General features: G+C 40.9%; 1 protein-coding gene across 15 annotated transcripts in view; it reads left to right on the top strand.

The window, feature by feature from the left end:
* ABI3BP (ABI family member 3 binding protein) overlaps positions 1-14474 on the top strand; it is a 248398-nt gene that overhangs the window by 157360 nt on the left and 76564 nt on the right. For 9 of the 15 annotated variants that reach the window (XM_074403568.1, XM_074403566.1, XM_074403570.1 and 6 more), the window contains 13 exons: positions 1187-1228; positions 1881-1973; positions 2441-2488; positions 3570-3632; positions 3751-3825; positions 4853-4900; positions 6357-6416; positions 7549-7638; positions 9182-9214; positions 10225-10305; positions 12275-12331; positions 13189-13272; positions 14382-14441. The exons of 2 other annotated variants lie outside the window; for them this stretch is intronic. In XM_074403568.1, the coding sequence (XP_074259669.1) occupies positions 1187-1228; positions 1881-1973; positions 2441-2488; positions 3570-3632; positions 3751-3825; positions 4853-4900; positions 6357-6416; positions 7549-7638; positions 9182-9214; positions 10225-10305; positions 12275-12331; positions 13189-13272; positions 14382-14441 (834 nt within the window). The remainder of the gene's footprint in view (positions 1-1186; positions 1229-1880; positions 1974-2440; positions 2489-3569; positions 3633-3750; positions 3826-4852; positions 4901-6356; positions 6417-7548; positions 7639-9181; positions 9215-10224; positions 10306-12274; positions 12332-13188; positions 13273-14381; positions 14442-14474) is intronic. 4 more of the 15 variants (XM_074403564.1, XM_074403559.1, XM_074403560.1 and 1 more) reach the window with 4 other exon arrangements.

Here is a 14474-nt window from a genome sequence, read left to right as displayed (position 1 = left end):
AATAAAGCTTTTTATAGTGAGTAAAAACAAAGTATCTTTACCTCTCCATGTTCAACTTTGTTCAGCTTTGGGTTTTGTTTTGTTTTTAAATATTGTTCTTGTCTTGTCTTGTCTTTCTCTTTTTTTCTTTTCTTTTTTTTTTTTTTTTTTTGACATGAAGTTTCACTCTTGTTGCCCAGGCTGGAGTGCAATGGCGCGATCTTGGCTCACCGCAACCTCCACCTCCCAGGTTCAAGCAATTCTCCTGCCTCAGCCTCCCGAGTAGCTGGGATTATAGGCCTGAGCCACCACGCCCAGCTAATTTTTTGTACTTTTAGTAGAGACAGGGTTTCACCACGTTGGCCAGGCTGGTCTCCAACTCCTGACCTCAGGTGATCCACCCGCCTCGGCCTCCCACAGTGCTGGGATTACAGGCGTGAGCCACCGTGCCCGGCCCTGTATGTCTTAATTGTCCTTCAGTTCCTTTTCCAGCCATTTTTGCCCGAAGATATACTGTCAGCCTGTGCTTGATGTATGCAGAAGTTCTGAGACACCCATGAAAGCAATACTGATTTTAATTCGATACATTCTTTATTTTCCCTCAGTTACATTTTAGGAATATGTCCTGAGCTTGTTCTAACCTGTTTATTGCCAGGGGTGGACCCTGACCTTCACAGGATATATTTATGTGTTCTCTTTTGGAGGTGTTTTTCTTACTTTCAAAACTCTTAACTTTTGCAGATTTTCTTGAAAAGCTCTATGATTTTTACAGATGTAAATACTCTGATGTGTCACTAGGAAATCCACTCAGAGAAACAGAAAAACCAACCCCAATCTTTCTAGCTTCTTTTTCTTCAAAAGAGGGGGGGAAAATGTGTTCTGGTGCCATCTTAGCCAATTACCCATATTTTCCTTCATAACATGACCTGCTGGTTACGTTCTTACAGTCACATATTCCAAATGAGCATCATGCCTTTTTGTTCCAGTTCTCTTTCCAGACTTAACTGACTGGCTACAGTTTTTGTTCACTTTGTCAAAAACACAGGAATCGACTGAAGTAGAAAAAAAACTTCATATGTGACCAAAAGTTTCACCATTTATATTTGCTCAACCTAGTAATGAAAAATTAAGCGCCGTGTTTTAAATACATGTCGTCATTTTTCCTTTAATCTTGATTCTTTCTTGATTTTTTTTCACACTGTCTTAGGACCTGAAACACTGGGTACGAAACCTTCAACAACAACATTAGGTAATAGAGTTCTCGAGTGGATGACCTTCATTTCTTCTTTTCCTGACTGCTGGTATCTGTGTTGACAGGCTCACATGAATGAATTAATACATTAATGCCCATTTGTGTGTGTAAGTGCTTTGTTCTTCAGAAAAGAAAAAAGTTAAGTCTCGTAGATACAGTTGATAAACTGTATCTCATTTTTTTAAAGTTGCCTTTCCTGAAATAATTACTGAATTCAAAGCCTTCTGCTTATATTGTTGATTTGTGGCTATTTTAAATGCTTCGTGAAAAATGTCTGTGTTTGAATCTTCGGCCAAATATATTTTAAGTTTTATCCCAAATGGCTTTATAAAGGCAACCTTTCACATGTTCCTGTTGAACATAGGCCTTCAGTATTTTTGAGTCACTGTCTTCTCTAAGCTGTACGGAGTTTTGAGATTTTCCATCTCAGAATGGAAGAACAGATCTCTTGGACCGTTTATTAATCTTTGACAAAAGTTATTCAAGATCTCATTTAACTAGGTAAATAATGATAGAAACTTGGAAAACAGATGGACCCATGTCCACAGTACATCTAAGGGCTTCACCGTGCTTCTAAGATGGGTGTAATAGTTATCATCAGTTTGTAAATCCACCTTCTTATATTAACTTGCTAATTTTCTTTCTTCAGCACCACGAAAGACCAAAAGACCAGGTCGTCGTCCTCGCCCACGTCCCCGCCCTAAAACCACACCTAGTCCAGATGTGCCCACGTTCAAACCCGGTAAATGTGATATTCGCGGTCCAGTTAACGTAGCAAGCGGAATGTGGCAGCTTCCGGTTTAGTAGCTGTCACCTACTTGAGCAGCTGGGCTTTAGGAACCGGTGGAATTGGCTTTGATGACTAAGCATCGTACCAATTTCTATATGCATTTTTATGTATGCACTGTTTTTTTTAATATATGTACTGTCTAATATGTTTCTACTCAGTCATAGTTATTGGGTACACACAGCAGAAAGCTGGCCCATTCAGTGGATTATTAAAGTAAGGCACCTTGAAATCTTATGATGTACATTCATGGCAGCTGAGGTGCACTGAGGAGAAAGGGACATTAGGTAAAGTAAAAGGGAAAATCACATTCAGAAAAAGTACATCATTTAGCTAGAGGATCCTAGCTCAGGGCATCATGTTTCCCTCCTCAAGATGCCACTTCTTGAAATACCTGATGCTTTTGGTGTTTCCCTCTGTAGCTCTGGAACCTGTCACGATACCGCCGGAACCCTTGGTGCCCACAATTGGTAATTCTACTCCCCTGACCCTGGCTGCTTGGATGGCTGGTTGCTTTCGCCTCCCCCATTCTCCGTTACAGGCATGACTGCAGTTCCGCCACCTCATTCATTCACCATTTCATCCCACGCCTTTCCTCACCTTTCCTGTCTCGGTCTGAAGATCCTAAAGATAGAGTTGTCCAACAATCCAGTGTGCTTGTTTAGGGAAGGTCTGTGGCCTTGCACACAGCTTCCCGGTCCTGGGCTGACGTCTGTCTTCCCCACATGTGTCCTGGGGTTGAGAAAGCCATCAGCTCCCTCTCAGACAGGGACCTCTGTGCTCATCCTGCGCTCAACAGATGGCAACATTTTACAGCAGCACCATGGTTCGCATTTCATTGCTCTACTGATTCAACTTCTAAGACTTTATTCCTTTCACAAAGCTGCTTGGAATGATGGCTTCTTCAGTTTTTCTGTGTCTTTGAAAAACGTTTTTGAGTAGGTTAAAGTAACTGGAGGTACCAAGATTGTTCTTGGTCCACAGTCCCATGTAAAACTAGTGATGGTCTTTGGAACTTGAGAGCATTAAAAGTCCCAAGCTGTTTTTTTTGTTTGTTTGTTTTCAGTACTAATACTGTTTGATGATAATCATTTTATTACAGTTTAACTCTTAAAATCTATCACGACTTTACTTTGGAAAATCCCAGGCATGGGTAGCCATGTAACGTTATTTTTCTCATGTTTAAGTTTAAGTCTTTATGGATTACTTCCGATCACCTCCTAAGCAATCAGATTTCTACCTTGCTGTTTTTATACTGAAGATGACCTTTCCATCAAAGAAATAGTACTTTGTCTATTTTCATATTATTGATATAGGAAAAACATCTTATAACAGTTCTTATTACTTTTGCCCAAAAACACATTTTCTGATCATGGAAAAACTAATTATGCTAGTATGTAGTTAAAATGGAGACCCATTTTACCCTTCCCACACCCAAGAAATTTTTATAGATGCATTGAATCTGTATAGTGTCTGTCCAGCCTACTTGTCCTTAATTTTCACAGTGACAGCCATGACCCATTTTGCTAATTTTAATACCTTTTTCTTTAGCCTCAAAACCATCCGAGAGTCCTAAAACCACACACAGACCAGATGCACCTCAAATTCAGCCTGGTAATCGCTACTTTCAATGCCTTGATCTATAAATAAGAAAACAAATGTGTAAGTAACATTAATCTTCACATTCACAGCTCGGCTGTAACACTAATTGTAGCACTCTAATTTTCTTCAGGTTCAAAACCACCAAAACAATTACTTCCTAAACCCCAGACCACAGCAGAACCAGACATGCCACCAACTAAATCCGGTAAACATAATTTCCAGTGCTTTAGCTTAACAGGATTTTCTCTGGAAGCATTGCTGAAAATGTTTACAATCTGTCATATCATATAAATCATAGAAACCCAAATACCATAATTTTGTTGATTATCTTTTCCAAGCAGCCACACTGATGTTTTAAGTCCTAAATGAACAAGTCAATATGTAGAAAATTAGTAAGTTTTATACCTGATTTACTGGCATTCCGTTTTTTAAAGCATTTTTAGGTCTATTTTCTGAGTGTGTAATGAACAGAGGCCTGAGTTTTCTGTGTTTGAAACGTTTTTAAAAAGTGATTTTAGTAACACTGTTAGACAGTACCCTAGAAGGTTGACGCTGCTATTCATTTACAGGCACAGCTGAGAAGAAGGCTCGCTAGTCAGGGACTGGCTTTCTCTAAAATACTCTGTGGACATTTTATTTTATTGTTTGTTTATTTAGAGGCGAAGTCTCACTCTGTCACACAGGCTGGAGCACAGTGGTGCGATCTCAGCTAACTGCAACCTCTGCCTCCTGGGCTCAAGCGATTCTCCTGCCTGAGCCTCCTGAGTAGCTGGAACTACAGGCGTGTGCCACTACGCCCGGCTAATTTTTGTATTTTTACTAGAGACAGGGTTTCACCACGTTGGCCAGGCTGGTCTCAAACTCCTGACCTCAGGTGATCCTCCCACCTCGGCCTCCCAAAGTGCTGGGATTACAGGCATGAGCCACTGTATCCAGCCAACATTTTAAACTGTAACTATTAACTGAGTAATTTTCTAACCACATGAGAAGATATTTATGTAACGGTTCTCCAACTCCAACTGTTTGGCAGTGGAAATTTTCTCCTGAGATTCCAGTTGGTATAAAATTTGAATTTGCTAAGAAGCATCTCAGATAATAAATAAGCCTATCAAGAAGGCACTTTATATTAACTTAGAGTATCTGTGACCTTTGAATGAAGCACCAGTGAGCACCCAAAAGTTTACACTTCTTTGCTGTTATTACTTGTATCTGTTTATTTTTTTATGATGCAGTCTCTGGGCCTGTTCCATTTGAAACTGAAGCTCCCTCGATGACCATAGGTAATGACGCTTTCTTCCTTCTTGGCCCTGGTTTCTGTTAGCTTGCCCCCTCTCATCTCTTTTGTCATTAGCTATAGTATGCACAGTTGTCATTCATCCTTTTTTTGCATTTTTAGAAATCGTTCACTGTTTTCAACAGGGGCCTTTTTAACATCATCAGGCATTCTTACATCTGCTGCTCAGCTTGTAACACGTAAATGTTACTCTTTCTTCGATCGGCTTCAGAGACGTGCAGATTGCTTACAGCACTTGATGCTGTCAGGAACCACAGGCACTCTATATCCATCTTTGGAACCAGAAAAGTGTTTGAAACCTCTGCTTCTGTGTGTGTGCAATTTACGGATGTGGGAGGGAAGAGATGAAAAAGCTGGTTGGAGTTTGTCCTCAGTGTGTTTATAAGGCGCTCATGCTGTACATAACTGTTTCCTTCTTGCAAAAGGCCTTTCTTGGTCCACATTGCCCATATGCAAATTGATCTTTCTGTTGCTAACTTCTTCTTGTAATGCAAAATTCCAAGCAAAATAAGGATTCCCTGTTTTGTTTGAAGGCAATCAGTTCTAAATCCTGTTACCCTGTTGTCCCGGCTTCCTCCGTATCTTCTATTATATGTGCCTTTAGTTCTGCTCTCAGGGCTGGCTTAAGCCAACTTTGTGCTGTGACGTCTTGAGCAATAAAGGAAAGTCAGTCTCTCTGTCAACACTTAAAGAGATTTTGAGGATGAGATGTTTGAATGTTACATTTAGCCTTCTGGGTTTAGTGAAAGGTAAATGGAGATACTAATACCGGAGAGTTACAATTCTTCATTAATTTTATATCTATGTATAATCCATTTCAAAATACAGAAATCCTGTTTATCTAGACAAAAAGTTGAATTCCTACCTTTTAGAACTTTTTCTTAATTATCTGTTTTCTACTTGATTATCTTCTAATTAGCCATTTGAAATAAATGAGTAAGGCAGAGCAAGAAGAATATCACATTTATTACAAATAAAAGGTATAAGACTTTTCCACACCTCTCCCAGATCTCCAGTAAATGGACTGATGGAGACATTTTGAAACATTTTTCTAATTCTCCTCACAATCACCACACTCAAAACAAATTAATAATGGTGGTGAAAACTTTTCAAGTACCAACAGAAGCTTTTAGAACAATTTTTAAGAGTATTTTAAAAGTACATATTGGACAACTAAGATTTTCTTGCAGCCTTGTTTTCTGTGTTATCAGAATCAGCAAAATAGAGGAAAATATTTTCATTGCCTTACAGGGATGCAGAGGGTTTGGCTATTTTGTGAGACAAATGGATATGATGATATGGGTAGTTACGGGAAACAAATCCTATTTTCCCGGAGTTCAGAAATGCATTTTAAACTGTAAAGGGTTAAGATTCATCTTCAAAATAATTTTCTTTTTCTGTATTTCTTAATCTCCATCGTTTATTGTATTGCTTTCCATTAGTTCCCACCACAGACATTGAGCCTGTAACTCTGAGAACTGAGGCTCCAGTGACGACATTAGGTAACGACCTTTTATGTCTTTACGAGGTTTTTTCTGCTTATTGTCTAGTCTGTTCCATCACTGTTTGGGTCAAGAGTTTTTTTCTTTCATAAGATTTTCTCATCATCCTCTTGTCATTGAACCATATTGTTTATTTTGAATGTATCAAAAATGCTTAGGCCGGGTGTGGTGGCTCACACCTGTAATCCCAGCACTTTGGGAGGCCGAGGCAGGTGGATCATGAGGTCAAGAGATCGAGACCATCCTGGTCAACGTGGTGAAACCCCGTCTCTACTAAAGGTACAAAAATTAGCTGGGCGTGGTGGCGCGTGCCTGTAATCCCAGCTACTCAGGAGGCTGAGGCAGGAGAATTGCCTGAACCCGGGAGGCGGAGGTTGCGGTGAGCCGAGATCACGCCATTGCACTCCAGCCTGGGTAACAAGAGCGAAACTCCGTCTCAAAAAAAAAAAAAAAAAAAAAAAACTTAAGTCACTTGGTTATAAGCCCATATGCCGTAGTGAACAGCGTCTGTGTGCCATCTTCCCATATTATCCAACTTTACTAATGCTTGGCAGAGCCTGCAATTCTGCTCAAGCAGTGTTCTACGTTGAAGCCGAATTTCAGATACAATTAGGAATGTCTGCCTGATGAATATCAATTATAATTCTGTGGGCATCTTACTTTCTGTTGTTTTAAGATACACGGGGAATTTTTATTGCCTACCAACTATTTTAGAAAATGAGATGTGCTTACATTTGTAATTTTTAATGGGATGTATGTCTGAGCCAAGTAATTTCTAAGTACACTCTCCGAAAAGCAGATGGGCCTGGGTCCCTCTCTGATGTGATGTCTGTGTGCCTATGTCTGACTTCCCTTGGTTCTGGGCCCTCTTCGAAAATCCTGTATCAGCAACTAACAATAAAGCTGAAGTTTATTTTTAAAAATTACATATATTCCATCTGTCTCAAAAGACCTGTCAGTAGACCAAAACTATATATATATTTTTTGCATGTAGATGATCAGAAGAAAATTTCAAACCAAAGAGACAAATTTCTCAAGGCTTAAGAAAACTTTAGAAAACCTAGAGTCATGTGTAATCGTTTCATTGGTTTCTGGAGTCATGAGACCTCAATAACCAGTTTCCTTTCTTTAGCTCCAAAAACACCACCACGAGCAAGAACACGTCGTCCACGTCCCAAACATAAAACCACACCACGCCCAGAGACACCGCAGACCAAACTAGGTAAATAATATGGGGTTCCTTGTCCCTGTGACATCCCGCTGGATGTGGTATGGGGGTGGCAGTTTAACATGCCACCTTATAACCCATTTGACCCTTGGGGTGAAGGCACAAGTCCCGGAAAGCAGCCGCTAACAACACAGTGCCCTGGCGATACCTGTAACTTCCTCATGCTGCTCGCCTGAGGACCTCCTTGGTGCCTGGGTATTTTGTTTGCTTCTCTGATGCGCAATTACATTTTTCTCTTTGTAGCCTCAGCTCGGCAAAAAGTTCACCTGATTAGGTGTCTAGTAAGCATAGGTAGTTCAACCCGTCACACATTTTGAAGGTTTGCATCTGTGAAGAATGTTTTAGAAGAAAACAAATGACTTACCTGAGTTAAAAGAAGCTGCTCTTATGTGAGACTCTTCATAATAGATACGCAGGAATGGGAGGAAAAGCAAATAGTTACTCATTTTACCAACTGTTAGGCACATAGTTGGTTCTTAGAGAAGTAAAACATCTGTGGGCTGATAAGTGTAATGTGGATCTTTAGGGAGAACTCCATTTCTACGAAAACTTTAAGAATAGTTAGCCAGGTATGCGCACGTGTGCCTGTAGCCCCAACTACCTGGGTGACTGAGGTGGGCGGATCCCTGGAGCCCAGGAAGTTGAGACTGCAGTGAGGGACGATTGCACCCTTGCACTCTAGCCCAGGAAACAGCAGGAGCTCCTTCCGTGGACTTTGAAATTTGTAGAGCCTGGAGATTTATTGGTGGTTGGGCAGGAATCCCATAAACAGAGGCAGGAATGTGCCATGCGAGGGTGACAGCAGGACAGGTACTTCAAGTGCCACCTGATCGTGAGAAAGGCCATGTGCTTTCAGTTGGACAGTAGTGCTGCTTTTGACGGGTCCACAAAGAGCACTTCAGACGCCTGAATTCGATGAGCGGATTTGAGCCCATTGGCTTCAGCAGGCTCTCCTATCCTAGGGTCGGGCCTTTTCCCTCCTGATAATGGACATGCACTAACAAGCTTGATGGATTGAATGACCCTCTATATCTGGGTCTTTGTATGCCTTTGTTTGAACAGAGGTCTGGGGCCGTTTCCAAAGTGCACTCTCAACAAAGCAGGGCATTGTCTAGTTTACTCATTTGTCACTGTATCTGCTTAAACGTATGACTAATTGCATCTATCACGAACTCAGACTTTGTTTTTCCAATTTACAGGGCAACTAATCATACTTTCACATTAACTTTTCATAATTGTTAAAGATAATATCAGATGTCCTAAGATTTTTCTAAGCAGGGTTTTCTATTTTCTACTGTATCATCAGATAGTATATAAATAAGAAAAACTCGTAGCTAAGCACGTTACAGATGCTAAGGTTATATCTGTTTCATAAAATCAAATAAATATGTACCCTCACTTGAGAACTTCGATGTTTGCTTTGTGGCTGTGGAACTAATGCCGTAATGGTAAACTTCACTTTTCGGGAGAATGATGGCTTTTCTCATGTGTTTTAACGCTTCTTTTTAAAATTGCTTTTGATCATTTCTTGCTACAGACTTTGGACCTATTACTCCAGGGACTTCTTCAGGTAATGACTCTCTATGTCTTTCGGCAAGGGCTCTTTCTTACTCATTGTCAGATTTAGCTACGGTTCCATATAGGTGATGGGACCATCTTTTGCTGTTGTCTCGTTACAGTATTCATCTTAAAATACAGGAAGCTTTCTTTTTAACAGAAATATGCAGGGACTTAATTCAAGACAGCTCTCTGCTCCATAGCCCAGCTTGAAATTGTGTCATGTCTGAGTCTCTGAACAATACTGTCAGAGCCAAGATCCAGCTACAGTTTACCATATATTCCTTATTTAGAGCAGCAACGCAGTGTCAAATGATAGGATCCTGAAGTTTCTTTGTGCATCTTTCTGTTTCTCAAGTTCTATATCATTTTTCTTTTTTGCTTTATCGATGTTTCAGTGAATGTTATATACTTAGTCTAGTGAATTACCAAATGAAAAGTTTGCCCAAGCCTAGTTATAAGTAAATAGTGTCGGGTTAAGCAGTGATTTGAATTAGGGACGTTCTTAAGAAAATAATGATAGTTTCTGATGTTTGTTTCTTAAATGTAATTATATGTATAATTTTTGTCTCTGGAGAACTTTCAGTTACCAAAGAAAACCTAGTAAGATACTGAAGGAGGAAATTTCAAGCCAAAGTCACAAAGTTCTCTCGACTCAAACCCTTAACAAGGGAGGTTCTGACCCGATCTGTGCTAACCAGGCTGTAATACAGAAGTTTCTTTATACCATCCCTGTACATCTCCCTTGCTATTTTGTTTCCCTTTTTTTGGTTTCTATTTTTGTCTTTTTTTATTCTGTGTACAACCATTCCCAAACATGCGCCTTTTTAATCTGCCTGTCATTTGTGTTATTTTGTTAACGTATGAGTAATAGTTTAGTGAATTACGTAGCAGATAACGTGATCGAGGCCAGTAGGTTTCAAGGCTAGCAGGTCTAGTATTTAAAAACTTGTGGCTACGTCATCCTATTTATAGTGAATGGAGCCATCAGCACCATATTAATGCTCAGTTTTCTTCCTTCAGCTCCAACAACAAAAAGAGCCCGTCGTCCACATCCCAAACCTAAAACCACGCCCCGTCCAGATGTACCTCAGACTAAACTGGGTAAATACGTAGTTTCTGTTTCACAGAATCCACGCAGTCTCCCACGATTAGGACTGTAAGTTCTATGTGCATATCACACACTGGGTCATGCCCTATATCTCTCTTACGAGTAAAAGCTACTGGTTAGTGAGGAGAACATGAATAAATAGCTTAGCACCTCTTGCTTTCTTTATAGGGATCTTCTCTGTTGGTGATTATTTGCTCTTCTTGCTGTTTCATTTCTTTCCTGTCTTAAAGCTGCTCAGTATTGAGCCGGTACAGTCACTTAAATCAACTACTTTTATTAAGTCCCTTCTAATTCCCCAAAGCCGTATTAGTCCGTACATCAGAGGTGGGAAGCTGTTTTCTTTCCCAATCAGTTTGCACTGAAGTTGTAAACAAAAGCTGTTCTTACATACCCAGGTGGAGATTAATACGAGGCAGCACATTTATGCAAGTATTTCTTCCATGGTATAAATATAACTTCCTAGAAGCATGGCAGATACTTAGAGAAGGAAAATGTCCAGGATAATTAGAAACCAGGATAGAAATTGGATGAGTAGAGGGATGAGGAAACAGAAGCTGATAAGCGGGGAATGTGTTGAAACTGACTCACCAAGATAACTCACAGAGGATAACTCGCTGATACACTCCTCTTCAGTGGTGAATTAAAGGGGACTGGGATGTCTACTCAAGAGCTTAAATTTGATCTGATGGCCGGGCGCGGTGGCTCACGCCTGTAATCCCAGCACTTTGGGAGGCGGAGGCAGGTAGATCATGAGGTCAAGAGATGGAGACCATCCTGGCCAACATGATGAAACCCCATCTCTACTAAAAATACAAAAATTAGCTGGGTGTGATGGTGTGCACCTGTAGTCCCAGCTACTTGGGAAGCTGAGGCAGGAGAATTGCTTAAACCCGGGAGACGGAGGTTGCGGTGAGCCGAGATCGCGCCATTGCACTCCAGCCTGGTGACAGAGTGAGACTCTGTCTCAATTTAAAAAAACAAAAAAACAAAAAAACAAAAAACTTGATCTAAGGGGCTTCAGTGATTCCTATTTCTGCACAGGATTATGCTTTTTCTGTTCTTAGAACTGAAGATACCCAACCCCATGGAACCAAAACTGAGAGCTGGTTCTTCAAATACTTATGTTAAAGTACAGCTGTGTTTACAAAAGACTTAGTCTCTTAACGAGTGTACTCTCAGCTTCTTTTTGGCTGTTAATGTGTGTGGTACACAAACTCTAGGCAACACCACCCCCAACCACCAATAATTCCCTGCTCCTGGGGTTAACACCTTTAGATAATCCACCTCCCTCGCTCCCTCCCTGTCTCTCTTCGTTGTGCTAGCATGGCAGACACACTCCCAGCCCATGTACCCATTCGAGGGAGTGACACCCGTCACCTTTGCCTGATTTTATTGGTTAGAAAGATGTCAGAGATCCAGCACACATTCATGGGGAAGACACGACACAAAGGTGTTAACACCAGAGGCAGAAATCACCGGGGATCGGGGATCGCCATAGGGGCTGTCTGCTACGCTGTGTTTACTTTCAAACGTTAATGTTTGTTCTAGCTGTGATTATTAACTACTGCTTATAACAAGTGCTCTATTGTGTTGTGTTTTGTTTATTGACTTCTGCAAAAGTTCTAGTCTTTATCATACCTTTTTCTAAGAAAGTGACTAGCCAGATTTTCTAGCGTTCATTAGAATCCAGTGGTTAACCGACAAGATCTTACTGTTGACCTCAGCGAGATGCTCAGCAAAGTCCAAAGGCCATTGCTGACCATCTTCAGAGTCAAATGAGTACCCGATGGAGGTTTGGAGAAATATTCAAAGGAAAAAAAAATACATCCACTTTCTTTTGAGTTACGACGTTAAGAATTAGTTTTGCAGCCTTGGAAATGTTGTTTTTAGTGGTAAAATGAATGTTCTGACATTTCGTGCATTCACAAAATCACTTTGGTTTCTTTTATTACTTTTGATCAGTTCCTGCCACAATCCTCGAACCAGTTCTTAGAACTGAGGCTCCAGGCACAACAGTAGGTAATGGCATGTTATGTCCATCAGCGTCTGCCTGTCCTGTTCATTTCCAACCCATTCATTCCCATCATAACCACAGCTTCTCTCATTTCACAAGGCTCCTGTTCGTCCTCTATCATTCATCTACTTCTTAATAGATATAGGAGTATTAAAACAATTTCTTGTTGGTAAGAGGGCCAAGCATGAACTTAGGGTCAGTTTATCGATCTGCAATGTAATGACTTTGAATTCCCCACATCTTGCTCCCACGTAACATTTTAACCACATTCTGTGTTCCCAAGTTTCACATTTAATCACTGGAGGGTGGAGGGGAAGGTGTCTGTCGCTGATCTAGGCTGAGTAAATCGGCACAACTGTTAGGACGGTATGACAGTTCTTTTGCAGATTTAATTTCTACATTTTTACTAGGCATGATTTTGTGTTTTTTGTTTTGCTATTTGGGGTAATGATGTGTTCTTGTTTCAGTAAAGAGTAAAATACGTGTTCTTGTTTCCCAAGTAAAGAGTAAAATATGCCCAAGGTTGGTAAATTGATAAGCGCCATCACTAATATAAAATCACCTGATACCTACCCTCATCTCTGCCATAACTCAGCAAGGTTTTAGAACTTGGTTTTCATTCAGGAATCTCTGTGAGAAGCTCCTTGAAATACTGTCAATAGATAAACTCAAATTTCTATGTGATTTTTGTTCTGCAGAAAAAAACTACATGATAAAAAGAGACACCTTATTGAAATAGGGGCAAATATTTCAAACCCAGAAGAAAAATTTCCTGGAACTCAAGAAATGATAACAAGTATAATCTTATCCACAGCTTCCGGAACCAAATATGCTGTATTAACCTGAAGTTTTCTTCCCTCAGCTCCCAAAGCGCCTCCACGAACTCACCCTCCACATCCCAAACCTAAAACCACACCGAGTCCCGAGGAGCTTCAGACAGATCTGGGTAAATATACAGGTCATACCTGAGGAATCCTAGCAGCCCACCCCAGTGGGACCCAAAGAGAATGAAGTCGCAAAGCAGGGTCAGCAGCTGATTCCACCTCAGACCAGGCAGCGAGGAACAGGGCTGGGGAGGTGATGTGTTGGCCAAATTCCTTATACTTCCCTCTCAACGTCTGTTTCATTTACTTCTCATTCCGTTCTCTTCATCGTTTCAGTGTTGAATGTATGATAAACTGAGATGGCTAGAGAATGAGCACCTGTTCACGCAAGTGGGAGGTTATTTCTCGGTAACTGTAAGAGTCATGTAAGTTACAAATAAGGATCTAAGGCAGGAGTTGGCAAACATTTTCTAGACAGAGCCAGATAGTAAATTTTCGAGGCTTTCTCGGCCATATAGTCCCTGTAGTATTTACTTCTTCTTTTTCCAACCACTTAAAAACAGAAAAATCATTCTCGGGGGGGAAATTATTCTTGGGGAAGAGTAATGGAGAAGCTCAGAAAGGCAGGGGATGTGTGGAATCCAGTCTGAAGAGGCAGTTTCTCTGAACGCTGGAGGGGCTCAGGCTTCCAGGTGTTGCTCAGAACATTTCTTTGAGGTGTCTGCACCTAAGTGAGAAGGGGTCTTGAAGGCTGGCCTAAGGAGGTTGGATTTTATGTAGGAATCTTCTGCATCCCTGTACAGTCAGGCTTTCTCTGGGTGTTGCCTAGCTGTATATCACAGACTGATGGCTAGCCCTCTTGCTCTCTGAAATACTCAAGTTGGACAAAGCTCATGGTCTCGATCCAAAGAGGAGTTTTCAGCAAAATGTGTATGGTCTGTTGTGCTCTATTAGTTAGGTTCAGATCACCAAAGAATGAGAAAGACCCCTGGGGCACTCCGCATGGACCGTTATCTGAATTATCTGAATCCAAAGCGAATGACCATTCCTCCTAAGAGATGAACTGGTACCCACGGACAGAGGTGCCGTTTCCTCTCAGCTCAGGAGGCTAATTGTGTTTGCTTTGTGCTCTGGACAGATATATCGTGACCTGGTAAATTCTTTTTGAATGTTCTGAGTTTTTATACATTTTTACTGTTTTGTTGATGTCGTCTTTATTATTTTTGGCCAGTTCCAGCTACAATCTTTGAACCAGTTTCTCCTATAAAAGAGGCTCCAGGGACAACATTCGGTAATGCCACTTTCTGATCTTCAGCAAGTGCTT

Source organism: Saimiri boliviensis, chromosome 8 (genome assembly GCF_048565385.1).
Source record: "Saimiri boliviensis isolate mSaiBol1 chromosome 8, mSaiBol1.pri, whole genome shotgun sequence".
Lineage (NCBI taxonomy): Eukaryota > Metazoa > Chordata > Mammalia > Primates > Cebidae > Saimiri > Saimiri boliviensis.
The sequence above is the reverse complement of the archived record's forward strand: the minus strand, read 5'-3'. Positions and strand labels throughout refer to the sequence as shown.